Source organism: Taeniopygia guttata, chromosome 37, assembly GCF_048771995.1.
Source record: "Taeniopygia guttata chromosome 37, bTaeGut7.mat, whole genome shotgun sequence".
NCBI classification, from domain to species: Eukaryota; Metazoa; Chordata; class Aves; order Passeriformes; family Estrildidae; genus Taeniopygia; species Taeniopygia guttata.
This window is the reverse complement of record NC_133062.1, coordinates 4280484-4308327: the sequence shown is the minus strand read 5'-3', so window position 1 is coordinate 4308327 and position 27844 is coordinate 4280484. Positions and strand designations below refer to the sequence as shown.

Below are 27844 nucleotides of genomic sequence, written 5' to 3'. Positions count from 1 at the left end.
CCGGGCACAGCAGCATCTTCTCACATCCCCTGCAGCAGCACTGCTGGGGAGCAGGAGTCACCCACCTGTGTCGAGGAACTTGATTTCCTTCTCAGTGAGCACTTTGCAGATTCCCCTTGCTGTAAACTGAGAGGAGAAAGCAGAGGTATCTGTCATGCTGAGCTCCCCTGCCTTCCTCTGAGGCTGAGGCTGGCCTTCCTCCTCAGAGAGGAAAGCCTTCCTCCTGATGGCTCCCAGAGAGCAACCTGCAGCTCCCAGTGCTGGACAGAGCAGCTCTATCACCAGCTTCACACTACACGTGGGGTACCGAGGTGCTTTTTTGCTCCCTCTCCCCAGACCAGGGATGCAGATGGACAATAGCCCAGGTCTCCTGGCTGCCTGCCCCTTTCCAGCTGTGGGGCGCTGCCTCCTCACACAGGAAGGGTGGTGCAGGGCTTCTCCTACCTTTTGCTTTCCAAGGCTGATGCCTCCTCGGGTGCTTGGCGGATGCAGAATTTGAAGTTGAGTGTGCCTTTGTTGTCCAGCACGACCGTCAGGGTCTTCCTGGAGCCCTTGACCATGGCTCCGAAGTTGATGGGTGAGGCAGGCTCAACGCTGCACTTGCTGTACTCGGCTTTCGCCGACACCCTCAACGGGATGTTGCCGACAAGCTCGCTTCCTTCACCGGAGCTGGCATCTCTCACCTGCGTCCACAGGAAGGGAGGTGACCAAAGCAAAGAGGCCAGCCTCCACCCCAGCCCCCAGCCTCCACCCCAGGCCTCCAGTTTACCCCTCCCATTTTAGGCACCTCCTCCAGAGTCCACTTAGGAATTCTCAGCTCCACTTAGGAAGCCTCCCAAATGGTTTTGAAAGACTGTTTGTGTATGTAGGAGAGAGGATTCTCCAGTCAAAGCCCTCCTTCCATTAGACACCTGTGGGAACCCAGGGAATATCCCCCTGTCTTCTCTGGAGTGCTCTGACTCCCAGGAAAACACTGACTTTGACCCTCATTCATGGAGAAAACTTCCAAAGCCTCAAGGTAAACTAGAGACCACAAAAGTGTGAAACAGATTGTAGAGAGTACTTTAGTATGTCACATAGGGGAGAAATTTAGGTTTTAGCATTTTTAGTATGTTATAGATGGGTTCAAGATGAAGGATATAGGGTGTTGTCTTGAGTTCCTTTCTTCTTTCTTCTTCTTCCTCTTTTTTCTTGGGTTTAGGTGGCATCTTGTAATTAGGTAGAAAAATCTGCATTGCGGGTCGTTAGGGGTCAGTTATTGGGTTAGAAAGGGAAAAATGTCACTTCTTAATTGGGTAGTTTAGTTTTTGATTAGACTTAAAAAAACCTTGCAGCACGAGGTTGTTGGCCATTTTTGTGCTCTTTTCACGCATGCAAGGTCTGGGCACAGACAGTGTGCTGAAGTTTTGGTAAGATAACAATAAAACAAGAACCTGAAGACCAAAGGAGTCCAATGTGTCTCTCATTCCTGACACTGAACTGTTCCAGGAGGGTCTCCCCTGCCAGGGGAGCCCTCAGGGAGTTGACCAACTTGGGGCCCACAAACTCACGGGCACCTATCCTGTTTACGCTCCCAAAACACCATGTGATAACGCAGCCTGGCCCAGGCAGCTCACCTGACAGTACAGGATGGGTTTGTCCTTGAGGAGAATTTCTCTTGTGGGGTGGAAGAGCATCTCAACATCCACGCCAGGCTGGGAGGCAGTCAGCATGCCCGACTTAGGCTCAACAGTGAAGTGGGAGGCCACGTCTCGCATCCTGGGACCTGCACCGCCCAGCATGAAACTGGGGAGAAAGGGAAGGGATGGAGATCTCTGCAGCTAATAGTATTGGTGCCACCAGCACAGCCTGGACTTTGCATAGGACCAGAAAAAAGGAAAAGCTCTGCTCAGGGAATCCTGGATCTTGACAGAGAGTGCAGACAATCATGAGGTTACTGCAAGAAAGCTCAACACTGAAAGTTTTCATTCATTTCTTTACAGAGTCTCAGAAAGAGAAAGGAGGTGACCATCAAAGAAAGGCAATAAATCTCAGCATTTCAGTGGCTGAAATTTTGGGGCTCTCCTTTGGGCTCCAGCTGAGCTGTGAAGAACTGTTGGGTTGTGGCTGGATTCTCTGGTGAAATAACTGATATTAGAGAGCCCAGGGTTTGTACTTACCACGAGGTAGCCAGCATGGAAACAGGTTCTAGCCATTGACAGAGGGAGAATTCAGGCCTGGGAATCCGAGGAAATGCTCACTACCAGGCAGCTGGGCTTACCTGTACTCAATGTTGTATGCCCCTTTGTTCTGTAGAGTCAGGACGTGCTTCGCATTATCGAGGACATTAATGGTTCCAAATTCCAAACTTCCAGCTGGACCTGCGGAAAACCCACAGAGCGAGGTCAAACACGGTATTTGTGAGCTGCTGCAGAATACACCAGGTCACAAGCTACATGGAGGTCTTGGCACAAAACCCTTTTCAGTAAGTTTCCATTCTTGAAGGTGTTTTCCAGCTACTTGTCTGCCCTTTCTCTTCTCACTCAAAATATCTGCAGGCTTAGTAGCTAAGGAGCTCAGCTCCCATTTCCTCATTTCCAAGCACAAATCCAATTACTTCATATGCTGTGCTGAGCCTATGGGGCTTGCCAACTGCCTGTTCACGTCACTGCTGTTTCAGAGCCCCCAGATCCAATCTGCTCATGAAGCTGCACACTTCAAAGGTCAGAGGAAAGAGACTTAAGGCTGTCAGTGCCCTGACGATGCTTTATTCCACACAGCTTGCAGGGTATATGCTTTATGCATCCACGCCATCCTTGCATGCTGTCCCATCCCATCCCATCCCATCCCATCCCATCCCATCCCATCCCATCCCATCCCATCCCATCCCATCCCATCCCATCCCATCCCATCCCATCCCATCCCATCCCATCCCATCCCAGTGCTTTGGTCACCCAAAGGTAATGCAGTGCACCTGCACTGCTTTGTTTAGGAGGCATCCACTGACCTTCAGGCATGTCAAAGCTCAGAGAAATGTTATAGACCTCTGCGGAGATTTTGATGTTTTCGGCCTGAACAATCCCCAGGATGTTTTCTGGATCTGAAACCTGAGGCAGCAAGGAACAAACACTGCTCAGATTGTTCTTTTGGTAGACAGCTTGTAAGTCCTTGTCTCTGCTGGCTGCTTCCCCTGTGGCCTCCCTGGCTGCACAAGCGTTGGAGGATGCCCGAACTTTGCTAACCTGTTCATCTCATGGGCTGCCCCAGTGGGATTCTGCCACAGTAAAACACCCTATCAGCCCAACTCTGCACTCTACAGCAGGGAATGCTCTCTTGGAGAGGCACAGAGATGTAAGAACAACCACAAGAAGTGTGAGGTGTCTTAGAGCAGGTGGCATTGACAACCCTCTCCAATTGCTTAGCACCTTCTCTGAAATGCACACTTAAACCATGGGGAACAAAATCCCAGGGGGGAAGTTGTTGCACTGTGGAGGAGCTTCAGACAAAGTCCAATGTAGAGCCCACGCTGCAGTCTGTACAAGCAAACAACAACCTCCAAGCACCCACAGGGACAAGGTTGTGGTACAGGCTCAGGGTGCAGTGTCTGGTTATCTGGGGGGACGTGGATGCACTGCACGTTCTGGCAAACGCTGTGTAGAGGCAGAAGTTGGGGTCACAGCACCCTTGTGTCTGTCAGGTGCAGCTCTTCCTGCCCCTGCCCCCAGCAGCACACAGCCCCTCTCACCTCTAGCTGGAGAGTCTTCTCAATGCTGCCCATCTGCCCGGCCCTGAAATGCACTGTCACTTCAAACTCTGAGCGGGGATCAATGGCGCCGTTATCTTGTGACAAGGAGAAGTTCTCAGCAAGGTCATCCAGCCCACTGAGCTGCCAGGCCACGGGCAGCAGGGTGTCGTTTCTCAGGACCAAGGTCCTGCTGTCAGTGCTGCAGAGACAGGAAGGCACTTGGCATCAGCTGCTGGATGGCCACACCAGCCTGGCCACTGAATGCAACTTGGAGCAGCTCCATCCATGCCCTGGAAACCAGAGTCAAATGTTTTCTCTTTGTCACAAGACTTGGAGTGCTTGTGGGATGACTGACCTGTGCAGAAACTGCTTGTTAAAAGACAGCTCCAGGGGGCTGACCTCCAGCTTCATGCGCACCCCAAGGCAGCACAGGCTGAAGACCACTGGCTCCGGGTTCTTCCCAACGCTGCAGATGAGTTTGTCTTGCAGGAAGCCAGGGGAAGTGGGGTATGCCCAAATGGTCAGCTCCTGGACACGGCCCCACAGGAAGAAACAGAAAGAGCTCTGTGTGAGAGCAGGAGGAGCAGCCCCTGGGCACTTCTGCGTCCCTGCTCTGCCTGCCCCTCTCCTACCTGCTTCTGCTTTGGTTTCAGCGCCATGCTGGGAGGGTCCAAAAGGAACGTCTCTGCTTCCCCAGCATTCTCAAAGGAGAACTGGACCTCTACATCCATGGGGGAGCTGTTGAGGATGGTTATATTCTCCGCGTTGCCAGGACAGTTCTGGGCCTTGTACCTGTCCACAAAAGGGGAAAAGGCTGCAGAGCAGACTGTTGCCTTTGCCACACACCAAGGAGAGCACCGTGTGCACCCGAGGAAGTGATGCTGCAAGACCCTGCTCTAACAAACAAAAGTGAGAAATGGATCCCAGTCAGGGGCATGGCCGTGTGCTCGTCCTTGCCTTACTCTGATGCCTTCCCCAGCCCAGAAGCCTGATGATGCTCAGGCCACTGCAAGAGTTTTTAACACAATGTAAATTCAAAGGTGCCTAGAAAAATAACACTACACCAGGCACATGGGTTCTTTCCCCTTCTTTCTTGGGGGGCCTTCCCTGCAGGGTATAAGGAAAGGCTTTTGAAAAAATAGTTTAGCTAATTTCTTTCATAAAAGTCATGAAACTGTTTTGGATTTTATGGGTTAGCGCAAAGTCTGAGAAAGAAGCATAAAGCATCAATTCCCAAGAGCAATGCAAAAAGATAACAAATGATCCTTCTCTCAGGTGTGGACATTACTTTGGATTAAAAGGGTTAAAGAGGCAAACAGAAATCCCAGACCATCTATCAGTCTGGCTAAAGATTGTCTGTTTTTTAAAGTATTTTGATTTCATTTACTTGGGTTGTCAAAATAGCTCTTGCCCTCCAGAGCTCCCATGGAAGCCAGAACTTAATACTAAATGTCATTAAAAAGAAGTGACAGTAAAAGTAGAAATACACAATAGCTTAAATGACAAAGTGTTTAGGCAGACTTTACCCAACAGTGAGGATGCATTGTCATTACAGGGAAATGTAATTCCTGCTGTACGTTACCCCCAACACCCATTGGCAGGTCAATAATAAAATCTTATTAATGATTACAGGTTAATGAAAGGTTTACAAAACCATCTACAGAATAATTGCTCAATCAGGCTACCTGCAGAACTCAAAGCACTTCACAAACCACCATAAAGTTCATTTCCTAAAGGGTGAAGCTGAAATGTGGAGGGGGACAGAAGTTGCCCCCGAGTCACCTTTGGACCGGCAGCAGCAAGGGGGCCACCAAGGCACCCACTGGGCAGGCAGAGCAGCTCCTCCAAGGCTCATTTGCCTCTTTTCTGCTCACGTTCACACATCTGTGGTCCCTCAAACCCATGTGTCTCCCAGGACTCTGCCGGGGACTGCCCTGGGCTGTGCCACCAGGACAGCCTGTCTCCCTAGGCATGTCACAAAAGTACAGGGCCCAGCAGGGAGCACGTACCACTCTCTTGATTTCCCACACATCAGCGGCCCAAAGTGGAATCGCTCTGTGCTTTCAACATACTCCTTGAAGATTATTTCATCTTCCTTCATGGTTTTCCTCCACTGTGGAAACACCACCCTGGGCAGAGAAGGCGGGGAAGGAAGAGCTGTGAGATGCTCCGAGTAGGAAATGTCGTCAGAACGCCAAAACCCTCCTGGAGGCTGAGGCACCATCTGCCTTGCCAGCTCCAGCACAGGAGGAGGTGCTGGGTGACCTCAGGCAGCACGATCTGCCCAGGCAGAAGCCCCAGGGGTCAGCCCTGGCTGTGGTTCAGGGGCAGCAGTGGTGTGGGGGCTGCCAGGGGCCAGCCTTACCGTGGGTCCTGGCTGATGCTGGGGTACAGGCCGGTGCCACGGCAGGGCAGCTCGTACGGGCGCTTTGTCTGCACGAGCTCAAACCTCAGCATCTGCTCAAACTTCCCTGGCTTTTTGGTGGAGAAGTGAACCTTCGGTTCCAGCTCACCGTGGGCAGGCACTACCCACCGGTACCGTTTCAGCCTGGCAATTAAAGAGGAGGCTTCAGACGTTGCTGAGAAGCAAACAAAACGAGGAGGGTGCACTCGCCATCCCCTGGAGGCACTGGCACAGGGTCGCCGTGGAGCTGGGGTCGATGGACCTTGTTTGGCAAGAGGACCAAGAAGCAGAGGCATCACCTCCTCCTGCGTGGCTCACCTGAGGAATTCTGTGGGCATTGAGGCACTTTCCATCGTGCTTTTGCTGCTTGTTGTGGGGGAATCCTGGGGACTTTCTGTTCTCTGTGTGGACACTTGTCTCTCCTTTGCAGAGCTGTCTCTGCTGGCCGCTTCACCCATCTTTGGTTGGCCCTCGGCAGAACCGCCCCTCACATCTGGGGCCTCGGCCTAAGGGGAGAGAGAAAAGGGAGAGAGAGGTGAGCCCTGAGGCATCCCCATCCTGGAGAGCAAAATGGGGCTTTCTTCACCAGCAGAAGAGAATAAATAAATAAGTCCACCTGCCCATGGACTTGGTCTTCCTTATTGGTGTTTGTTTTGCCTAGGACTGTTGGAATCCTAGATACCGAGAATTTTAAACTTTCTGTGCTAGAAGGCACAGACTTACAAAAGAGCACTGCATTTGACCTGAGGCTGTAGAGAAGACTTCCAGAATTAATTAATAACACTGAAATTATGAGTGTGTAGTTAGTTAGAAGTGTGTAATGTCACAACGTAAAAAACTTAGGGTTTAAGGTTTTAGAATATAGAAATAAATATGAAGCAAGATAAAAGCTTTAAAGCAAAAGCAAATTCTTCACCTTCTTTTTCCTTCTTCTTCATAAAGTTAAGTAATGTACTTAGAAAAAAAGTCCACATTACAGGCTTTGAAAAATCAGTTATTAAATTAAAATATAATAACCTAAGTATCATTTCTTAGTTAAATAATTTAATTTTAAAAATCCTCATAACAAAAAATAAACATTTTATACCTTACCAATAAAAAACTACAAAACTCACAGCCATGAAACTGTTTTGCTAATAAAAACTAATAATACCTAAAAATAATAAACACCTAAATACAAACATAAAATACCATCTCAAATACCTTCAATCCCAACCTCAACAAAAAAAAAAACAACACCAAAAACCCAACCAAAAAAACAAAACCAAAAAAAACCCCAAAACAAACAAACAAAAAAACCCACCTAGGACAACCCTTCTCACTCAGGACCCTCTCCTCAAAGGAGGTTGATGGTTTAGGTGATTTTTTACCTCTTGCGGTGCCAGGAGGGTGAAGGGCTCCACACGCCCTGCAGGGCCCAGCCGCTCCTCTGGGTACTCCACTATGGAGAGCACAGCAGCAGGGGGAAGGGGAGGCCCGTCGGGATGCAGCCCCAGAAGTTCCAGCATCTAAAACAGAAGAGGAAATCCTGCTTCTACTTGTGTCACCTTGATCCTCACAACTCCTTTAAAGGCACTGAGCTTTAGGCAGTGGGGTTTTTGATTTATATGAATAGAAGTGCTTTGTTGTGCCCGCTGGGGTGAGCGGGCTCCAGAGCAGAGGCAACAGCTACAAGCAGGACCAGGAGAGAAACCTCTATGGGCATTCTCAGTTTAGTCAGAGAGAAAAAGAGAGGTTTCTGCCAGGCTAGAGCCTGGGAAAGAGTTGCAAAGGAATGTAAATAATCCTCTGTCTCTCTTGTTGTTCACATTGTTTATAGATATGGTCTGCCACTGTGCATCATTCACTGCACACCAATGGTGTGAGATTTTTTACTTTAAGACCACTGAAATTAGTCTGTACGATGCTCTCCATAAAGAGTGATGTATTTGAAATGAATCAGTTGAGTTGTGCTGTTGGAGTTCACATCCTCTAACTCCAGCCTTCTGGAGTTCTCTCATTCTCGTCCTGCCTCAACAGCGACAACCCTCTCCGGAGTGCCTCAGCTGATGAAAACAATGACCATGAGCTGCCCTGTCCTGTTCATAACGATTTCCAGGCTGGGAAACTCTGAACAGACAGGACACTTGTACACAGAGCACTGCCACTTCCTGCCCATCTGAGGGATGGTGATAACCTCCCCATCCACACAGATGTCATTGTGGAACATCATCAGGGGCCTGGACAAGGCTCTGTGCCATTATCACCTGTGGGGACACAATGCTCCAGGGCCCACAACCATGGCAAGCTCAAGATCTGAGCCTTGCAGGGTTTTACCTGGTCCTCCCTCGCGATCTCCCCCATCATGGCCCTCGGATCTGTGACCTGCATGTCCAGGCACAGCGCCCCGTCACGGCAGTCTCTGACTGCCCCTTCTGCAATTTCACTTTGCGCCTCCAGCTGAAAGGACTGACTACTCCTTGGGCCTTCACGGTTTTGTTCAGGCTTCTTCTCCACCTTCTCCTGGGGCTTATTGGTCTTCTGAGCAATGCGCGGGTGGCACAGGTCAGCCCGAGAGACAGGATTGCCAGTCGCTTTCACCATGGGCTCAGAATGGCTCGTGACAACCCTGTGATATCCTGCAGTGCAAAACCAGGGGGAAAAGTCAGCCTCCTGCCCACCTGTGATCCTCATCCTCCTCCACAACTCCTCAGACCCTGGGAAAGGAGACTTGGTGAAAGCAACACGAGCTTCTTCTTTTGTTGCTAGGAAGGTGCAAATATAAAAGAGCCAGTGATATTAGACCTGGCTGAAGAACTCCTCCAATCCTAGTCTTTATGGCTAAGGGACACAAGGGAATATCCTGATTATTCCCCCAGTCTGGCAGGCAGATAGGGGCTTGCTTTGGCTACACTCAGGGTTGGGATACCACAGCCCTTCACCCAAGACTTTCTCCACCAAGCTGGAGAACAGGCAGTTGCTAAAAGCATGGGCTTGCCCTGGAGAGCAAGGTGAGAGTTCAGGGTGTACGGAATGGACTCCCAGCTGGGACCACAGTCAAAACAGACACTGCCAAACCCTCACTGTTTTTCTGACCTGGTGCTGCCTTGCCCTTGTCCTCAGCCTCAGCCTCAGCCCTGACCTTGGCCTTTGCCATGGTCTTGAGCTCTGCCTGTTCAGCTTTCAGCCTCTTCTGTGCTCCATAGTCCTCCAGCACCTTTGGGAGCAGCGTCCCACCCACGGCGCGTGGAGGCATTAAAAAGCTCTTTTGGTTCTCAGAGCCCAGTGCCATCCGCAGGATCTGTGTGTGTAGGGAAGAGAAACCATAGCAAGATTCCTTTTCTTGCCTTTTATCCCACATACTCAACAAACCCGATTTCTGTCTCCTCCCTTCTTCCCAACAACACAAACTATTTAATTCCTCCCACAGCATGTCGGCAGAGCTGGCCTTGCCCTCGGGATTGCCTCCATCTCCTGGCACAAGCCCGGCAATGCTGGAGTGCTGAGAAGCTTGGGCAGCACGTACATGGGGACCAGACCTGCCTTCTCACCTTCACCTCCTCAAAATCCAAGGAGTAAAACTCAATGGGGAAGCTGCATGGGTTCTTTACCACCGCGGTGGCCTCCACCCCATCGCTGTCCACCAGCACCCATCCCATATTTAGTGCTGGGGGGCTGAACTCCAGCCGTGGCTCCAGACCTCGTCCTGAGAGGTGCAGCTTTAAGTGATTGCTGCTCCCACACATGTTAAGCTTCAGTTCATTCTTGTAAGACCTCTGAAAAGAGAAAAGTGGAGACAACTCATCCATGAAGTCCTGAGTGACAGGACCCCAAATACAACAACGCTTGCCCCAAGGTCAGGGTGTTATCAGTTCCTCCAAGGTGAACAGAAACCAGGTATTTACTTCTGCTAGGGACTACAGCACCTGTGTCCTGGGTCTAGTAACTGGCATGAATCTTGGTGTGCACTGAAACTGGGTATTTGGGTATCAGATGGATGTACAAAGACTGTCAGGCATTTTCATCTGGTCATGCAGGAGTGCAATGCTCATGGGAAGGGCCCTTGGGGTTACAGTGTCCAGGCACTGTCCTGGCACTGCTGCATCAGGCAAACACCAACTCCAGGAGAGGGGCAAATCAGCTCTCGCTGGCCAGAAATAAGGGTCATCTTCCCTGCTTAGTGTTTGGCTCCGGTCCAAGCCAGACACAAGATGGTTACATCTCTCCAGCAATTAAACGATCCTTGGGAATGTTGGTGAGCACAGAAGCACTTGTGTCCATGCTGGTACACACTGCCAGTTTCCGAGACCCAGCAGCCACAGGCAAACTACTTTTGGGAATGCTCCATCCTTTAAGTTGAATCCCCAGCTGCACGGCAATGTGCAGGCAGGCCAGAGCCCCAGGGACTGCTGGCAGCACAGGTGACTGTCCTGCCGTGCCCAGGAAGGTGTCTGGTGGCTGATTTGTCTGTCAGTCCTGCAGCAGGATGAGCCCAGCCTGGCCATTCCAGGATTATCCCCTGCGAGTGTCTGTGACGCCGAGTGTCGCAGGTGCAAATACAGCCAGGCAAGGGGCAGGCTGAGGGGAGTTGGGCACATCCCCCCAGGTGCTGAGAGGCAGCCCTGGTGCTCTCTGTGCAAGCTCCCTGTGGGCATTTCAAAGCACATCTCACGGGAGGGCTCTCTGGGGTGAACTGAGCCACGCTGAGTATGTGTGGCAGCACATTTCTCCTTGTGCTGCCACAAGTATGGGCTTTGCAGAAAGCTCCCTGTGAAGGCAGAGCTCATACCACACTCTCTGCACCAGGCCCTCATTTCCAGATAGCCCTGACAGGCCTCCCGGGCTGACACCTGCCAGTCTCACCTCCTCCTTGGGTGTAAACCAGATTTGTAAGTTCTGCCACCGTTGTGGATCAAGGGTTCCTTGGGAGGGCATCACTTCAAAGGGACAGGGCTCATCCTCTGGCGCCCGCTGCTTCTGGCGTAGGGCTGGTGTCACGTATTTGTGCTGATCCTTCTGGGCACAGAAACCAACTGTGTGAGGTCTCCTTGGTCTGCGAGGACAGAGCCTCACTTCCTGAGTGCTCTGAGACACTGATGCAGTGCTAAGAGCACCCACAGCCAAACCAAGAGTGGCCCCCATAGCTAGAGCTGGAGGGAAAACCTGTAAACAGGGCAGGCAGACAGGGAACTACTGTCCTCAGAGGAGGAGGAATGGGTGAAGATGGCACAAAAGCAAAGCATCCGCTAATGGAACAGGCTCAGGCAAACCAGCCTTGATCCAGACCCTCAGAAGCTTCCTCCAGCATGCTGTAGACCCAAATGCTCAGGCAGCCACAGGAGCAGAAAGGGCAAGAGACACAAAGAAACCCAGCCAAGAAGTTACGTGTTCAATGTTGCCTGTGCTTTACCTTCAGAACAGGCTTGATGGACCATTTGCAGGGGGCTTGGAATCGGTTGTAGAGCCGGATGGTCTCAACCTGACACTGCCCAACAAGGATGTCAGAGAACTGCAGCGTGTTCTTGGAGAGTTCAAGTGAGGGTGCCAGCACAGTGGCACAGAGGCGGATGTGAGACGTGGGGCCATTTGTCACCTGGACAAGGACAGAGAATTCAGCAGAGGGTGCAGGTGACATCTGCTGCTGTGCCCAGCCTGCTGCCTGCCCCAAGAGCTCTGGTACCTCTATGGGCAGCAGCACATCCACGTCACGCGGTGGCTGGTGGGCACTTTCAAAGTGCACTTCAAACGCCACGCTGTGGCTGGGGGGCAGGCTCTTTATCAGGCCTAGGTCCACACTGAAACCTGGAACAGATGAACACAAAGCAGCTGAGATACCCGAGGAACACGAAATGTGCCATAAGCACATTAAAGCCTTACAGGTGTTCTGGCTGAGAGGGCTGGGGAAAGCCCCACGCTGTTCTGTGACCTGGATAAAAACTTGGAGTGCACCTGAACAGCCCTCAGACACAGTGAGGCACTGTGATGGAAGTGCAGCCTTGCCTCGAGGCCTCTTTTGGAAGCCTCTTTTGATCCACCAGAGGATCCCACTGGCTGTTTCTTCAATAGAGGATAAATACAGGTGCTCTGACAGTGTGAACTCCAAACAAAGCATTTCCAATACACAGCAGACCCCACTGGTTGCCAAAACAAGCCCACAGAGTGCCCAAAGAAACTCGATGCTTGTGGGAGCCAAGGGCAGAGGATGCTGAGAGGTGACCAGGGTGATGAGCCCACCTGGCCTCTGCACTGAAGCGTTAGGGCAGTCACAGGCAGGCCAGGAGAGGTCCCTGGGCATGGATGGCCAGGAGAATTCTGCCTCTAAAGCTCCCAGCAGGGGCACTGAGAAGAAAACAGCTCAAAAACCTCCCCAAGTTCAGTGGCTTAAGCTAATCTGAGACACCTCCTTCAAGGCCACAGGAAGTGTCTCCAGCACTGCTTACCTGTATCCTGCAGGGCAGACAGATCAGCCTGGAAGGACACTGGGATCTGCCCTGCGTTGGTGATCTCCAGAGTGCTTCTCTCAGTGAAACCCTTAAGGACAGGGCCCATGTCCAGGATATACTCAGGCAGCTTAACTCTGCAAGGAGGATTAAGGACAGTCCTTAAACCACAGCTGGTTGCATGTCCAAGAGGACAGCCATAAATAAAGTGGCTATTTCTTTATTCACCGCTGTAAAAACTCAGCTCAAGCCCATGAAACCCGTGGCCTGACCACCTGGCAAAGAGTTAGGGAAGTCAGGAGGAGTCCTGACAAGTCCTTGGTTGTATTGGCTACTAACAGTACCTGCAAATAAAATTATTTAAAATGGACACTGCCCACAGCTCCTCTGCCATGAAAAGCCAGTACAGGTGAGTCCACTAGTCCTCCACTGGTCTCAGTGGAACTGCCCAGCCTGGGGTACAGCCTGAGGCTGAAATTGTTTGGGGCCTAGAATGTGATTTGCCTGCACAGGAAATCTTCTTTGCTCTGCAACCAGACCACATGATCTGCTCTGCAGAGCATCTGCTTCCTGCATTGAAACCTCTGCTGCTTGTGCTGCATCATGATGGTAACAGGGACCCACCAAGTTTCCTAGACAAGCCCTGCCACCCCACCAGGATTCAAGCCATCTGATTTGGGGTTTTAAAGGGTTTGCTGACATGTGCGGTTCCCTTCTCCTTTTGTTTAGTGTTGCAGCATTTTTGAGAGAAAGAGGACATGAGTTATGAAATTTGAGCTACTCCAGACTAGGCCTCAGATTTGGGCCTTGTGAGGCCTTCAAGCCTCTGACGCAGTTAAAAATTCAGAGCTTGTGGCGCAGATAGAAATAGTCTTAAGGTGTGATGGGGACCACTGGGTTGTCTGGGTGTGAATTAGTATAGGTTTCATAGTGTAAGGTGTAGGCCGTTTTAAGGAAAAGGTAAACAATATTAGTTTGCCAATCACAGTGTCTTTGTTTCTGTAAACTATGTGGAAGCTTATATAAACTACCATCTTATCTCGAATAAAGGGAGAACGTTTGATTAACCACATTGGTTCAGATCTGCGTTTGTCTTGTCCAGCTTTCCGTTTTCCTGAGATTCCCTGGCTTTTGTTTAGTGTGCTGTTAGTTGGAACCATGACGTCAGCTGGGAGCTGTCTCTTTCAGAGCTAGTCAGCAGGGACAGAATTTATCCTGCCTGGAAGGGCTTGAAGGTCTGCACTGGGTCCCCTCAGCTCTAGGGACAGAACCCCACACCTGTGGGGAGCTGAGCAGTCCAAAGCTCAGCGTGGTGCTGGGGAAGGGAGGACACCCCACTGCTCACGTGTGGCGTGTCACAGCCACCGGGACCAGACCCCTTCTGAAGTCCAGGCTGTTCCCAGCTCTGCAGGCCCAAGGAGCTCTCAGGAGAAGGGGACATGGCTGGGTGTTCCCCATGGGGCACCTGGGGATGGGGATGGGAGTCCCTACTCACTTGACAAGACTCTGGCGTAGCTGCTTGTTAGGAAACCTGCTCTTTGGGAGATGGTATGTGAGCCTTTTCTGCTGCTCCAGAGCAGCCTTCTTTATCAGCATCCTCATTGTCTTTATCTGCAGCTGAATGTTTGGCTGGGGAAAGGGAAAAAGTGCCTGGTTAGCAAAGCTCCTTCCCAAGGCCCAGCTTGCACCTGAGAAAGGATCCCACCCTGCTCTTGTTGGGAGGGGGTGTGGGGTCCTCCTGTCCGGCTGCTCAGAGTCTGTGACACCCCCTGCTCTCTTAGCCAGGACCTCATTTCCAGGTAAGTAACTCCAGCATCTTTGCCTACCCAGATTCTTAGCAAAGCTGCTCTGGCCAGGCAGACAGACCAGCCAGGAAACTTCCAGAGCTCCAGACACTTGCCTGCTCCCAGCCAGTACCACGGCAGCTTGGACAAAAACTGTCTTGAAAGGGAACCAGGACCAAGCTGGTGCCTCTTGGAGATGAGCACCACCAGCACAGCCCCAGGGCACAATCAGGCAGCTGCTGTTAAGGTCTGTAACTCTGGCAGGGCTTGGGTTGGGACCAACAAACTCCCCAGCAATGACCTGCATCTCCTTCAAAGCACCATCAACTCCATCCCTGGAGCATGGCCTTCAGGACCTCTCCCTGGGGTAGCCGGGAAGTTGATGCAGCCCCAGAAGAGACCATGACCAGAGTGGCAGCCCTAGGGGCAATGCTGAGGTGACACAAGGTTGTAGGTGGGCAGGGAGGTCCCAGGTGCCATCAGGGCACTGGGGAGCTGCTGTGGGCTGCAAGGGGCTCAGGTGACACGGAGAAGGTGGCATGTGCCAAACGGGGCTGCAGCTGTTCTTCCTACCATGTCAGAGCCAAGCAAACGGGGCTTCAGGTCCTGAGGCTTCGCATCCCGAGTCTCCGAGGTCTGAGTCTTTGGAGTCTGAGTTTTCAGAGTCTGAGACTTCAGGCTCTGAGTCTTCTGAACAACTTTTGATTTATTCCTCTGACTGTACTGTTGCAGGGGTTTTACAGTCTCTTTCAGTAGCTTCTCATGTTTTTCATTTTCTGAAGGAAGAAAACGTCCGCAAAGAGAAGTGTGAGCAAAGTGCCAGTCCCATTTCAGCTGGGAAGTCCCTGCCTCCCAACACTGGTTTCTTCCAGAAAGAAATCCCTCAAGCCCACTATGGGAAGTGAATGCTGCTGCTCCTCGCTGAATCCTCACGTTCTCTCCCTCCCCACCGAGGAGCATCTCATCCTCGGCAATGTCACACAAATCCAACCCTGCCAGAAGCCCTGCCAGCCTCTCCTACAGCTTTCCCAAGCCCTTCACTCTCGCCACCATCCTTCAGGACCCTGCCAGATGTGCTGGCAAGATCTGCAGGATGGCTCCTGGGACAAAGCCCACATGGCATCCTCTGCTCAAGATTCATGAAGCAACCAGGGGGGCTTGAGTTGGCCTGGGAGTGCTGCAGGCCTCCAGGCTCGGTGGGGGTTGGCATGAGCTGCCCCATGGGCTTACGGTGGGGAACAAAACCAGAGCGGCCCTTCCTGGGGGCAGACAGGCCGTGCCCACCTGTGGTGTTCCAGGGCAGGTTCACGCTGATCAAGGGACAGCACGCTTCTCCTTTCAGGAGGATATTTTTTGGGTCCAGGTCATCCACTTTAAGCTGGTAAATCCTGGTGAAAGCTCCTGGTATTCCCGGCATGTAAGAGAATTCCAGTTCTTGCTTCTCGCCAGGTGCAATGGAGCCCTGCAGGGACAGGAGAAGAGGGAGGGAATGCATCAGAGTGTTTGATGGGGGATCAGGGGACAGACAGGCTGAGCTGACAGACTCTCATCTGGAATAAACCATCGGACCACACCACCTTCGGGATAAATATATTACAGTGTTGGCTTTCACAACTCTTAAATACAATGTGGTTTATAATGTTGACTTCTGTAAAAAAAGTTTTGCTAAAGTTTAGAGTTCTTTTAATGCAAATGTTGTGTTGTGATACTAATGTTGGTGAAGAGTTGTTGTAATATTAACATTTAACATTTATATAATGTTAAATTATACCATTAATATTACACTTATATATTAATTTATAAGATATAAAAAGTATATAACATACACATATAAATATATTAATTTATAACATATATATAATATTAAATTGAACATTTAATAGTGAAGCAATGGAAACCTGTTGAATATGTTGAAAAGTAACAAATGACCACCACTAGGACAACTGCACATGCTCCAAAAAGGTGGTACGGAGGAGGAACTATGTTAAAATTTTTGAATATATCTAACCATTTGTAAATATGTATTAGGCTGATGCAATACCCAGGGGAGATAAGGGGTGTTGCTGGGTTGACTGGTGTGCCTGTGGCTGCAGCTAAGCACCCAGCACTGTTACTTCTGCTTTATTGACTTTGTCCCCGATTGTCTCTTAATAACTTTTTTTTAATTTTAACTGAGGAGTGGCCTTTGTTTCTCACACCTTCTACCTTCCCTGTACCCAAAAGGGCACCGTGTGTCCTCCCCGGGGCTCACAAGGCTGCAGCCCCAGCACAGCCTGATGCGAGCACAGCCCTGATGCTAACAGGCTTTGCCCTCTGCCAGCAAGAGCCTGCCTCAACAAAAAAAAACTTCTTCTGCTGCCGCTGGGGAAGGGAAGCCCCTGCTCTCAGCAGGGCCAGCAGCTCCTCTCGTCCCTTGGAGGATTCAGGCATGCAGAAATGGGAAAGCAAATTGCTTCCCACGTCAAGGAGGGACAAAGGCAGGAGCGCTGCTTCGGCTCAAAGACATCCAGGCAGGACTGAGAGGCTTGGGCAGTGGTGGGATGCTGCTAATCTTTCTCCCTGCTCTTCCAGCCCCGCTCCCTGGCCCCCTCACTGCCCCACAAAGCTGATGCACAGCAGCAGGGCTGGAGAAGGCAGGGAGCAGCAAGCCTAATAAGGGACATGGAAGTGGTGCTTAGCTGGCAGTGGGGAGGCAGGGCCAAGGACAATGTCCTGTGTGATCACGCCCTGGCTAAGGTGACCCTCAGAAACGCTCCAGTGCCAGCACAGCCTGAGATCTCAGCCGTCAGGGTCCCCAGAGTGACTGTGAGGAACCAATTAGATTTTTAGTCATGCCTCAGCATAGGCTATAAATCCATTTTCTGACATGGGGTGAAAAACTACAATATGGGCTGTCCACGTGCTGGGAGCCCTAACTCATCCCACACGTAAAGGAGGTTGGTGGCAGACAATGCAGGCAGGCTCCGTGTCTGGGGGCTGCCAGCGACCTCCCCCTCGGAGGAGGGCAGACCCCGAAGCCCAAGAAAACTTTGCCTGCCTGACCAAGTCTTCCTGAAAGGGCTGAGTTATGGGAGTGTGAAAAACATGTTCACTCTCCTGTGAAAATGTAAGAAGTTTAATAAAGGGCAATAGGAGACAAAGACCACAGCAAAGATTGTTAGGGCCGGGTGCATCTTGGCACTCAGCCAGGAGCACGCTGTTACCTTCGGGACACCCCTTAAATACCTTTTCCATTACACCAGGCTGTTGCATATTCATAGTCCTTATGTATTTCCATAAACTAGATTACACATTCCAGGAACCATTCTACATGGCCCCTCCTTGGTTCTGCCTTTTTAGGGCATGTGTGTTTCTTAGCTGGGTTTTGGCTCCTTCTCTTTATCGCTTCCAGTTTGGGCCTTGGTCCTCACTGCCTGCAGACAGTGAGTGCTGATGGTTGGCAGATCTGTTCAGGTGTCCTCATCCTGTGTTCACTGGGTGTTATCCCATCCAAGCAGGCATTTTAACACGAGCATGGCTATTTCACTGCCATGTCTAAGCTTAACCAGCAGCAGAAATACAAACTGTATCTTTATAACAAAGTTATTTTAACACCACACATATAAAATCCACATTTTATATGTGGATTCAATTCTCTGAACAGAGAGAGGCATGATTCTCTCTCCCAGGATTTTTCCTGGGAAGTTGTGAGACGCAGTGAGAAAGCTCAAAGAAAACAATTCTTCTCTCTGTTCGCTGCTCCTGTTGTTTGCACATGTGGAATGTGTTATGGAGATTGTTTACTGAGGAGGGATTTGTTAATTAGACACCGGTGATGGCTGTTTGGATTGATTGGCCAATTGGGTCAAAGCTGGACTATCTGCAGACAGTCACAGGTTTTTCTTCAGTATTTTTTAGTATGATATAGTTCTAGTACAATATATTATAAGATGATATAATAAAGCAATTATTCAGCCTTCTACAACATAGACTCAGAGCATTTCCTGCACAGGGGAGTCACATTGCTTTGATATTAACATTTGCGAAAAGCCAATGTTATAATATGTATCTATGACAGGAGGAATCTTAGCATATAAAAGCACTGCCAGTTTTTCCCTGCCATTTTTGGGGTTTTTGTTGGGCTGGGAGCACCTGGAGGGCCTGGCTCCCTACAGAGCCATTTCTTCCCTGTCTGTCTACCCTGCTGTCGCCGCTTCCCCTCTCGCCAGGGCAAACTGGTGCTCTGCTGTCTCCATGAAAAACATGAACATTGATCTCATATGTGTCGTGTTAAAGTAACTTAGTTATAAAGATATCATTTTTATTTCTGTTGTTAATTAAGCTGAGTGAAATAGCTGATATAATGTGCTTGGGTTAAAGTGCCTGCTTGCATAGGATGGCATCCAGTGAACATATGAAGAAGACACTGTATAGCTCTGCCAACCATCAGCACTCACCGTCTGAAGGCAGCCTGGGCTGGGGCCAAAAGTGAAGATGATGACAAAAAAGGACTAAAACCGCAGCCAAGGAATAGGCACGCTCCAAAAAGGGCAGATCCAAGGAGGAGCCATGCTAAGCAATTCTTAGAACATGTAAACTAGTTTAGGGAAAAAGTTTACTATGCAAAAGAGTCTATGAATATGCAACAGGCTGATGTAATGGAAAAGGCACTTAAGGGGTATCCCCGAAGGTGACAGTGTGCTCCTGGCTGAGTGCCAAGATGCACCCGGCTGTTATAACCTTTGCTCTGTGCTCTTTGTCTCCTATTGTCCTTTATTAAACTTTTTACAAGTTCACAGGAGAGGGAACGTGTTTTTCACCGTGCAGCTGGCAGCACACTTGCTCCACCTGCCCAGCAGGACGCCGACGGAGCGTCCCAGGGTTGCAGCAGTAATGCTCTGTCCCTGTCCTCTGGTACTTTCTCCGTTTCTCATTTTCTCTCTCTGCTCTCTTTTCTATCCCCTTCTGGTCGGGACCATACCCTCTGTTTATCAACAAACAGTTTTCAGATACAGTACTTCCTGTATTTGTGCCTTATTTTCATCGGAGAAATCTACCAAAAAGAATTCTCCTCTACTCCCCTGACAGCAGGACAGGACAGTGACCAACACATTCATGCCTCCTGCTGGTTTCTGCCTCTGACAGCAGAGCCACCCACCAGCCAAGGCTGTGGAGACTCTATCAGGAGCGCCCTTGTTTGACCTTCTCTACCCCTATCAGAAATTGCTCACAGCTCTCTCTCTCTCTCTCTCATGGCCGGGTTTGGGTTTTCCCCTCTGACATTTTTCCCCCTTTCTCCCCCTCCTTTTTCCCTTCAACGCTCTCCTGGGCCACCTGGCACAGGGCTGGGGTCCGTCACTTGTGCTACTTACAGTGGTGGGATTGACCAGGAACACACCAGGCAGACGCTGGTCATGAGCGTTAGGCTTCAGCACCCAGGTGAACTCAGTCCTGCCAGTGTTCTCCAGGGTGACCGTGCTGTGACCAATTTCATTAAATATCTGGAGAGAAGGCACAGGAGCGGGAAGTTACAGACCCAGGCCTGCTGCTGGGAATCTCCTTCCTCTCTCCTGGGCTTGGAAGCAGACACATCGTGGGAGCAGGGACCAGGCAGGAGATAAGGGCACTTGGGAACCTGGGGAACCCCCAGGCACAGGGCACCTGCGCAGGACCAGGGAGCTCTGGCAGCACACAGAGGTGTGGTAACAACCCTGTGAGGGCCAGCAATAAATGAACCGGGGGACACAGGCCCTCTGCACTCTGAGGGGTCACCAACAGCCAGGAGAAACAGAGACAGCACTGAGGCATTGCAGGAGAAAAGGCATGCAACTATTGTCAAGCAACACACATGCAACAAGGGAGTCACACAGGGCAACACAGACAGGGCCAGCAGCTGGAAATATCCGTGGGCTTTCAGCTGGAAAGTGGGGATTATTCTAGGACAGTCTCTCCAACTCTAGCGACTGGAAGTGCAACTTCTTCCCTTGATTATTTGTGGATTAAGCAGGAGCTCTAGACGAGCATCTCCTTGGAGGTCATGCTTTAGGCATGGATCAGCAGAGGGATGCCTCAGGGACATGACCCCCAGGGCATCCCCACTGGGACCCTGCCTGCCCCAGGAGGCAGTCTTAGGTACCCAGAAAAAGAGGCACTCCCTACATTTTTGGAGATGGCTATTTTAAACCAGGTTTGATGCCAGATGTGTCCCTCAAAGGTTGTACTTCCAAGCCCCAGAGCCAACAAAGGGGCTGGGGAGGGCAGGGAGCCCTGGGCCGAGGTGGGCAGGAACCCGCTGGCCGTGGTTCCAGGGCAAGGAGCCGTGCCAGGGGCTGTGTGTGGTACCTGAGGGCCACAGTTGATCTCCCAGCAGCTCAGGGAGTAGCTGAGGCGTGAGCTGATCAGCTCCACCTCGTAGGTGGGGCCTCCCTCCAGACAGCACAGCGCCTTCACGCTGCCGAGGATGTCACGGCGGCCAGAGAAGGTGAAGGAGACCTGCTGGCTCTCTCCTGGCTGCAGCACACCTGACAGCGGCAGGATACTGAAAGCCTGGATGGAGGACAGGAGAGATTGAGGTGTTGAGCATGGAAATGGGTGCAGAAGAGCATCTTGGAGCAAAGTGCAGCTGGACCTGGAGGGGCCTATTTCCCAAACACAGCCAAAATCACCCTAACCTCATTCTGCATCCATGCCACTGACCAGCGGAGGGACCATGGGGAAAATCTTCTCCCATACTCACGGATCAATGCGCTAATTAATACACTACATTAAAGTGAACTGGGATGTCTTCTGGCAGTAGAAATTCTCTCTGATGCACAACATGCCTTTAAAAAGCATTTCTTACTGCTTTTAGAAAAGGAGGAGACTCAGAGTGAGAGCTCTTGGAGCTCAGGGAGCTCAGGGAAGGACTCCAGCCCCGCTCATCTGACTCCTGAGGCTTTTCCCCCCTTCTCTCTGATTTGTAGCCTGCTTTCTCCAGGTGCTACAGCAAAAGCTCCTGCAAAAATTTCCTATGGACCAGCTGACGAGGTCCAGGGGGAGCAATGCCCTCCATAGGTGCTGCACAGCGTCCTTGGGCAGCCCTACAGCATGTCCTGCACGGCCCCGCCAACACCCAGTTGGTTCAGCAGCACTTTGTATGGGCCTGGAGGGACGTGAGGCCCCTCTGTGGGCAGTGCTGGGGGCCACCAGTGGGACTGGGAGCTACAGCCCTGCTTGCCACGCTGGCAATGGGCAAGTGAGACAGATTCCCTCTTACCTTCTCCGCTTCGAGGGGAGTGTGAGGTGCATCCACGGAGGACGTGATTCCTGCCAGCTCCAGTGGCAGGTGAGGGGGTCCAGGAGTTTGTGGTGGCACCTGAAAAACAAGTCATTTTCTATGCCAGGAGGAAGAGACAGCCACTTTGCAAAATCTCGGTTTGTAAGATAACTTCAGGGCCACCAGTGCAATACCAGCTCTCGGGTGAGAGCAGACACCTGGAAATAGGTAGTCTGGCTGGGCTGGGAAAAGGGTACATGGAGATCAGGACTCATCACAGCTTGCTCTGGGACGGAAGCTGGAGCTCTTACCATGATGATGCAGATAAAAGTCCCATCTTACATTGTGAAGAAAACCAGGCCCAAAAATCCCACACTCAGCACAGGTCTGTAGGATCTGAGTGAGCTTCTCCAAGGAAAACTCTCCTGTTTCTCCCTCCCACGCACCCCATACCCAGCCACGGGCCGTGCTGCCCAACCCACAGGGGCACAGGACAGCAGGGCAGCAAAAAGGGAGGTCAGCACGAGCGTGACTTGTCAGTGGCAAGCTGGGGAGACAACACAAGCAGTGTGTGTACAAAAACAATCTACCTCTGTTCCTAAAGATTGGGCAAAATCCCGTGCTTCTTTCAGGGCACTGTCTACCTCCTCCTTTCTAATCCTGAATCTCCTTCTGTATGCTGAGCAATCCAAACGGGAGGTTCTTTGCTCCTTTGGTGGTTGGGGTTTGAATTTAGGTGGGTTAAGCTTATACCTGGAAAACAACAGAAATGTGAACAGGGACCTGCAGTGGGAGGGAGGAGGGAGGGACACCTGCACGAGCAGCTCCTGCTCAGGATGCAGCCCCTGGGTGGGTGCTGGAGTGCTGAACTGAGAAATGGTCTGATCCAGCCCTTCCCAATCCAGGCTGGAGCAGGTCTGTTCTAAAGGCAGCCCAGGGATGACGCCCAGGCAGCAGCAGTGCAGCAGCTGCAACTGCTTGCATTGAGCACCTACAGAGGACAGGGATTAACAGCTTGTGGGGATGCAAGAAGTGGGAGAGGGAAAGACACAGAAGGCAAGCAGAAAGGTGGGGTTTGAGGCACCGAGGGGCAGACCCGGCCAGTGAGGAGCCAGCCCAGCAAGCCCCAGTGCCCAGTGCCAGAAACTCTGCAGCTCCACCAGGTATTTATCAGGAATGATTCCCTGACAGTGTTGGGGGGGTTTGGTTGATATTTTCCAACACTCCCAGGTGACTCAGGTCACTTTCCCCATTTTAAATTGAAGCAGGTGCCTAGGGTAACTCTGCTCGTGTTTCTAATGCCACGCGAGGGACACAGTCGAGCCGTGCCTGCCTGTCACCCTGCTGAGCTGCAAGTGCTCCCCACACAGTCAAACACGACCTGGATGCTCCATCCCCAGACAGGCATTCAGGGCCTGTAATGACCTGCTCCCCAAGGAATCACTGCCTTGAGCTTTGTAGCTTGCTACCTAAGGCTGGGTTTAATTTCTGGGTGAGGGGCAGTCTCGTCATAACCCCCAAAAGATCCCTAATCATCTATTCCACTGTCTTTAGTTTTCATGAATGGTTTGAAGCAACTTCCCAGTTGCCCAGACAACGACATTTTTCACTCTAAAGCAGAAACTCTGAGCGAGGCAGGGATATGAGATGATGTGATGAACAAGTCCTGCTGTCAAACAGGACAAAACCCACCAGGGACATGTTGCAGGGGAAAAGTCAAAACGAGTAACGGGTCACAAAAAAAGGGAGTGAAGATCCAAGGTGTCTGCTGAAAGCTGACCCCTGGGAGGGAAATCATCCTGGCACTAAAGGAGTTGTCTCAGCAAAGAAGAAAAGGGAAGCTAACAGACATTCAGCATCAGCCCAGGAACCAGGTAGCTTTTCTCTGGTGTTGGGACTTTCTGGGCATCCTGCAGCACAGTACAAGGGAGGAAGGCAAGGAGCAGAGAGCAGCTCCTGCAGAGAGGACCCATCCCAAAGCAGAGGGGCCAGAAGGGGCTCCAGCAGCACTGTGCAGCTGGCACTAGGAGCCCTTCATCAAGGTGACATTGCCTCAGGCCACAGAGGTCTGAGAAAGCAGCTTTCACCCCAGCTTTCCTTCCCAGGGGAAACCCCTATGGGGGCTAGGCAGCACCAAATTGGTGGAAAACCTTTTCTCGGAGCATCCAGGCTGACCACAGCTGGTCAGTGTTATTTGAACAAGGAAAGCCAGAAGCAGTCTGTCAGATCCTAGGCCAACAGCTTTGTTCTTTGCCAAGTACAAACAGGGCACCAGGAAGAAGAGCTCCAAGGAGAGGGCAAAGGTGCACATACCCCAGCTTGTCCGCCTGGCTGTCCGAACAGAGTGACCAGTGGTACTTGGCGAGAAGAGGGCTGCAGTTGGTCATCTCCAGAGAGCGCACTTCTTCAGTGCCACCCACGAACTCCAGCGTGCTGGGCTGGATTTGCAGGTTTGGGAAGCAGTTTTTTCTCCAAAGGCCGTCATGGAACACCGGGGAGGTGTCAGTGAGGCAACAGGTCTTGGTGTTGGGAGAGCCTAGGAAAAGGACACAAATGTCCATTTAGGCACCAATCATGGCATGACTCCTGGTGTGAATATCCTGGTAGGATGAAAGTGTGATTGGAGTTTAGTTCTTTATTATTTGAACTACAGCTCACTGAGAAGCTGCACGAGGAATTAATTGTCACTTAGTTCCCTTTGACACTGATTCCAGACTGCAGCCTTGAAAATGCCCACTCCTAGCCCTGCTGAACACTGCAAGCTTCTCTCTCTCTGATGGGGAGGAGCTCCCTCGCCCGCCTCAAACCAGCACCAGTTATCTCTCAGGGACGAGTGTGCACCCAGACCGAGCATTTACTCTGAAAATTCAAGCTGCAAAAGTCCCTGTTAAGTCTGCCAACACTCCCATTGTATTCAAAATACATAAACAGTGAGTGACATGAGTTCACACCCATTCTGGTCACTGTGATTACTGTTGCCTTTCTTGTTTCATTTATTCAAAAGGCAACTTAACAAGTGCCTCAGCAGTGATAAGGGTGGGGAAGAAGCAGCTCAAGAAAGCTTCCTTCCTTCCTTCCTTCCTTCCTTCCTTCCTTCCTTCCTTCCTTCCTTCCTTCCTTCCTTCCTTCCTTCCTTCCTTCCTTCCTTCCTTCCTTCCTTCCTTCCTTCCTTCCTTCCTTCCTTCCTTCCTTCCTTCCTTCCTTCCTTCCTTCCTTCCTTCCTTCCTTCCTTCCTTCCTTCCTTCCTTCCTTCCTTCCTTCCTTCCTTCCTTCCTTCCTTCCTTCCTTCCTTCCTTCCTTCCTTCCTTCCTTCCTTCCTTCCTTCCTTCCTTCCTTCCTTCCTTCCTTCCTTCCTTCCTTCCTTCCTTCCTTCCTTCCTCCCTCCCTCCCTCCCTCCCTCCCTCCCTCCCTCCCTCCCTCCCTCCCTCCCTCCCTCCCTCCCGTGGAAACTTCTGTTACTGTGTTGTTGTTTGTGCCGATATATTCCAGTAAAGAATTGTTATTCCCTTTCCCATATTTTTGCCTGGAAGCCCCGTAATTTCAAAGGTATAATAATTTGGAGGGAAGGGGTCATCTTTCCATTCCAGGAAGATTCCCGCCTCCCTTGGCAGATATCTGCCTTTTAAACCAGGACAGGGACACCAGAAAATACTGACTTTTTTTTCCTTGGTTCTATTTGATCTCACAGTGGCAAAAATACTGTCTTTCTATTCTATTGGTTCTATTCAATCTCACAGTGGCAAAAATACTGACTTTCTATTCTTTGGTTCTATTTGATCTCACAGTGGCAAAAATACTGTATTTCTATTCTATTGGTTCTATTCAATCTCACACCCGGCAGCCCTGGAGTTCACACCCTGAAGAGGCTGCTGTGGCAGACCATGACTGAGGGATGCTTTTATGTTCCAGTGCTCCGTTTTGGAAGGCACAGATCCCCCACGCTGTGTCCCAGCCCAGGGAACACTCACCAGAGGAGATGTCCTCCAAGTTGAGCTTAATGGTGTCCGAGAGTGAAGTCGGTGCGGTGACACTGCCCCTGCCGTGGCGAGGACAGAGGAGGAGATGGCTTGGTTAAAGGGAATTAAAGCAGAGGTCTGGCTGTCGTGGCTCGGGGGTGTAAAACCTGGTGTCAGGGCAGGTTTGAAATCAACACCCCGCCACATGCTCAGCACAGTGCCCCTGCGGACAGGAGGCAGCTAAAGCCAAGTGGCCAGCGGCCAACAGCCACTGACGGGGCTTTGGGCACAGGGCAGGCAGGAAAAGCCCCCTGGTTGCTGGTGGTCCCATGAAGGACCCTGAACACACACCCAGACATGGCTCTGTGCCTCAGTTTCCCCATCTGTAACGTGATGGACATAAAGGTGTCCCCACAAACTTCTGTAACCTTTCCTGCTTTGCTACTCCCTAGCTGCAACTGCTGCTCCCATGGAGGAGCTTTCTCAGGAGATTTTGACCCACACAATCATTACAGAGTTTTGAGACATGAAGCCAAGGGAGCCCCAAACACCCTCTGAAAAGAGCAGCAACAGTTCTACACAGTGGACAGATGAATCCTGGAGGAAAGGACCAGCTTGTCACCAGTGCACCAGCTGGCACAGCCAACAGCAATAGCTTAAACAACCAAACAGGGGTGTCCTGAATCTAGCACACCACCTCACCTGTCCTTAAACTCAGCACACAGGCTCCAAAAGCCACAACATCCACTGAAATCAGCACTTGAAGCTGCACAACATCATGAGTTTATTTCATGGCTGATGCCAATCGATGCCCACTCTGCCCTTTGGTTAAAAATCAAGGACCAGCTGTGCCTTCTGTTGTATTCCCAGGACTGCCACTGGCTCTGCTCTACACCTCCCAACAAGAGACACCTGCCCTTGCTCAAGGACAAAGCTGCTTATGCAATAACATCCCATGAGCAGTTCGGGGGAGGGACAGAGCAGAAACAATTATTTGATGGTGAAATGTTCCCTCTTGATTTCCAAAGTAAAAAAACAGCACTTTTCCTCTAAAAACAAAGCCAGCATACTTGTTTCTCTACTATGGGCAGACCTACTCACAACTTTTCTCTTGCTAAGTAGTAACTTTCTTGTTCTTTTTAACCCATCTCCCTTATCTCATTGGTATAATCGACTGCAGTTTGCTTTCATTCCTTCACTGCCTTGACCCAGTGCCTCCCAACAGCAGCTCCCAGCTCCACAGCTCCAGAGCAGCCAGCATCAGCTCTCCTGCTTACCCTACACGATCCTAGCAGCACATGGCTCAGGCTAGCAGGGACAAGCCCTCATGCTGCTGCGGTGCTGAGAAATGAGCTCTGCCTCCCCTGTTTTCAGCCCTTCTCCCTTCTGCTGGGCCAGGATTCTCTCTTGCCATGGCACCAGCCCACGGGATGACACCCCTGTCCTTGGGACAGTTCCTGCTGCACACTTCCCTGTGTCCCACATCAGCCGTCTCCTGGCTGTGGAAAGGAGCTCCCAGGGCACTCTCTGCACAGGAGCTGAGAGCACGGCTCGTGCCCCACAGCATGGCTGTGAGAGGTGAGCTGAGGCTGCTGCTGCCCATCTGGGATGGATTATTAATGGGAATTTTTACAAACACTGCTGCTGGTGCAGAATCACCCAGGCTGGCCCACCTCCAAAGCCCTGGGGGCCTTGCTGGCTGTTCAGGGGGACATCCCAGAGCAGCTACTGCCCAAAGCTGATCCATCCCACTGCCTGCCATGGCCCAAGGCAGAGGGAGATCCCTGCAGGGAGGATAGTGCCAGCTCCCAGGTACCCACACAGGGCAGGAGGCATCCTCACACTAAGGCAATTCCAGGATCAAAGCAGAGATCAAAACCTCAGGAAAAACCTTTTTTCTCTGCTCAGCCCCAAAATGAGGGAGATGTCCCAGAGACAGCCACAGATGTGCCCACCAAGCTCCCACAGTCCTTACTTGATAGTCAGGATTGCAGGCCTAGGAGATCCAGCCACACTGAACTGGAATTCTTCCTCAAATGTCCCCAGCACGGTGGCACTGAAGGAGACCTGGATCGTCTGGGTCCCGCCTGGTGCAATGATGCCTTCCTTGGGTGCAAACTTGAAGCAGAAGCCCACGTTTGCATGTGAGGATATATAGGTGAAGGGAGCATCAATAGCTCCTAGGTTAACCAGCTGCACCTGCAGCAGCAAGAAAGCAAAATGCAAATACATGTGGAATCTTCCCTTCTCATGAGTTATTGTCTAATGATGCAATAAACATGCACTTTCTAACTTTACACTGTTGGAGAATTTTTGTCCATCT

The 27844-nt window shown here is 51.1% G+C and overlaps 3 protein-coding genes and 1 pseudogene across 3 annotated transcripts; all 4 read right to left on the bottom strand.

Moving 5' to 3' along the window:
* The window catches only part of LOC116807532 (uncharacterized), a 1256502-nt pseudogene that overhangs the window by 187547 nt on the left and 1041111 nt on the right, over positions 1-27844 (bottom strand).
* LOC140681530 (hydrocephalus-inducing protein homolog) lies at positions 21-8711 on the bottom strand. The gene is made up of 13 exons (XM_072921422.1): positions 8445-8711; positions 7499-7636; positions 6447-6634; positions 6090-6272; positions 5734-5853; positions 4357-4516; positions 4080-4252; positions 3725-3923; positions 2987-3086; positions 2261-2360; positions 1617-1785; positions 445-683; positions 21-126 (listed from the first exon to the last, which is right to left on the bottom strand). Exons 1-13 carry the CDS (start codon positions 8709-8711, stop codon positions 21-23), a joined length of 2142 nt encoding a protein of 713 aa, XP_072777523.1.
* Positions 9127-14149, bottom strand: LOC140681529 (hydrocephalus-inducing protein homolog). Its single transcript, XM_072921421.1, has 7 exons — positions 14043-14149; positions 12548-12684; positions 11788-11909; positions 11518-11700; positions 10971-11123; positions 9659-9883; positions 9127-9408 (listed from the first exon to the last, which is right to left on the bottom strand). The coding sequence occupies exons 1-7, from the start codon at positions 14147-14149 to the stop codon at positions 9127-9129; spliced, it is 1209 nt and encodes a 402-aa protein (XP_072777522.1).
* On the bottom strand, positions 17685-27753 carry LOC140681528 (hydrocephalus-inducing protein-like). The gene is made up of 9 exons (XM_072921420.1): positions 27497-27753; positions 25534-25601; positions 23879-24101; positions 22156-22318; positions 21566-21664; positions 20653-20856; positions 19683-19811; positions 18768-18821; positions 17685-17744 (listed from the first exon to the last, which is right to left on the bottom strand). Exons 1-9 carry the CDS (start codon positions 27751-27753, stop codon positions 17685-17687), a joined length of 1257 nt encoding a protein of 418 aa, XP_072777521.1.

Bases quoted from the DNA above. Each gene is read 5' to 3' on its own strand.
- LOC140681530 (XM_072921422.1), bottom strand. From the start codon at position 8,711: ATGGTGAAAGCGACTGGCAATCCTGTCTCTCGGGCTGACCTGTGCCAC. The intron at 4,517-5,733 runs GTACGTGCTCCC...TTTTGTGGACAG, and splicing joins TGTGGGAAATCAAGAGAGTG to GTACAAGGCCCAGAACTGTC. The intron at 684-1,616 runs GTGAGCTGCCTG...CTGTGGACGCAG, and splicing joins AACCCATCCTGTACTGTCAG to GTGAGAGATGCCAGCTCCGG.
- LOC140681529 (XM_072921421.1), bottom strand. From the start codon at position 14,149: ATGAGGATGCTGATAAAGAAGGCTGCTCTGGAGCAGCAGAAAAGGCTC. The intron at 11,124-11,517 runs GTAAAGCACAGG...TTCTGTGCCCAG, and splicing joins CCATCAAGCCTGTTCTGAAG to AAGGATCAGCACAAATACGT. The intron at 9,409-9,658 runs GTGAGAAGGCAG...CTACACACACAG, and splicing joins TGGATTTTGAGGAGGTGAAG to ATCCTGCGGATGGCACTGGG.
- LOC140681528 (XM_072921420.1), bottom strand. From the start codon at position 27,753: ATGTATTTGCATTTTGCTTTCTTGCTGCTGCAGGTGCAGCTGGTTAAC. The intron at 22,319-23,878 runs GTATGTGCACCT...GTTGTTTTCCAG, and splicing joins AGCCAGGCGGACAAGCTGGG to GTATAAGCTTAACCCACCTA. The intron at 19,812-20,652 runs GTACCACACACA...CCTTCTCTCCAG, and splicing joins AGATCAACTGTGGCCCTCAG to ATATTTAATGAAATTGGTCA.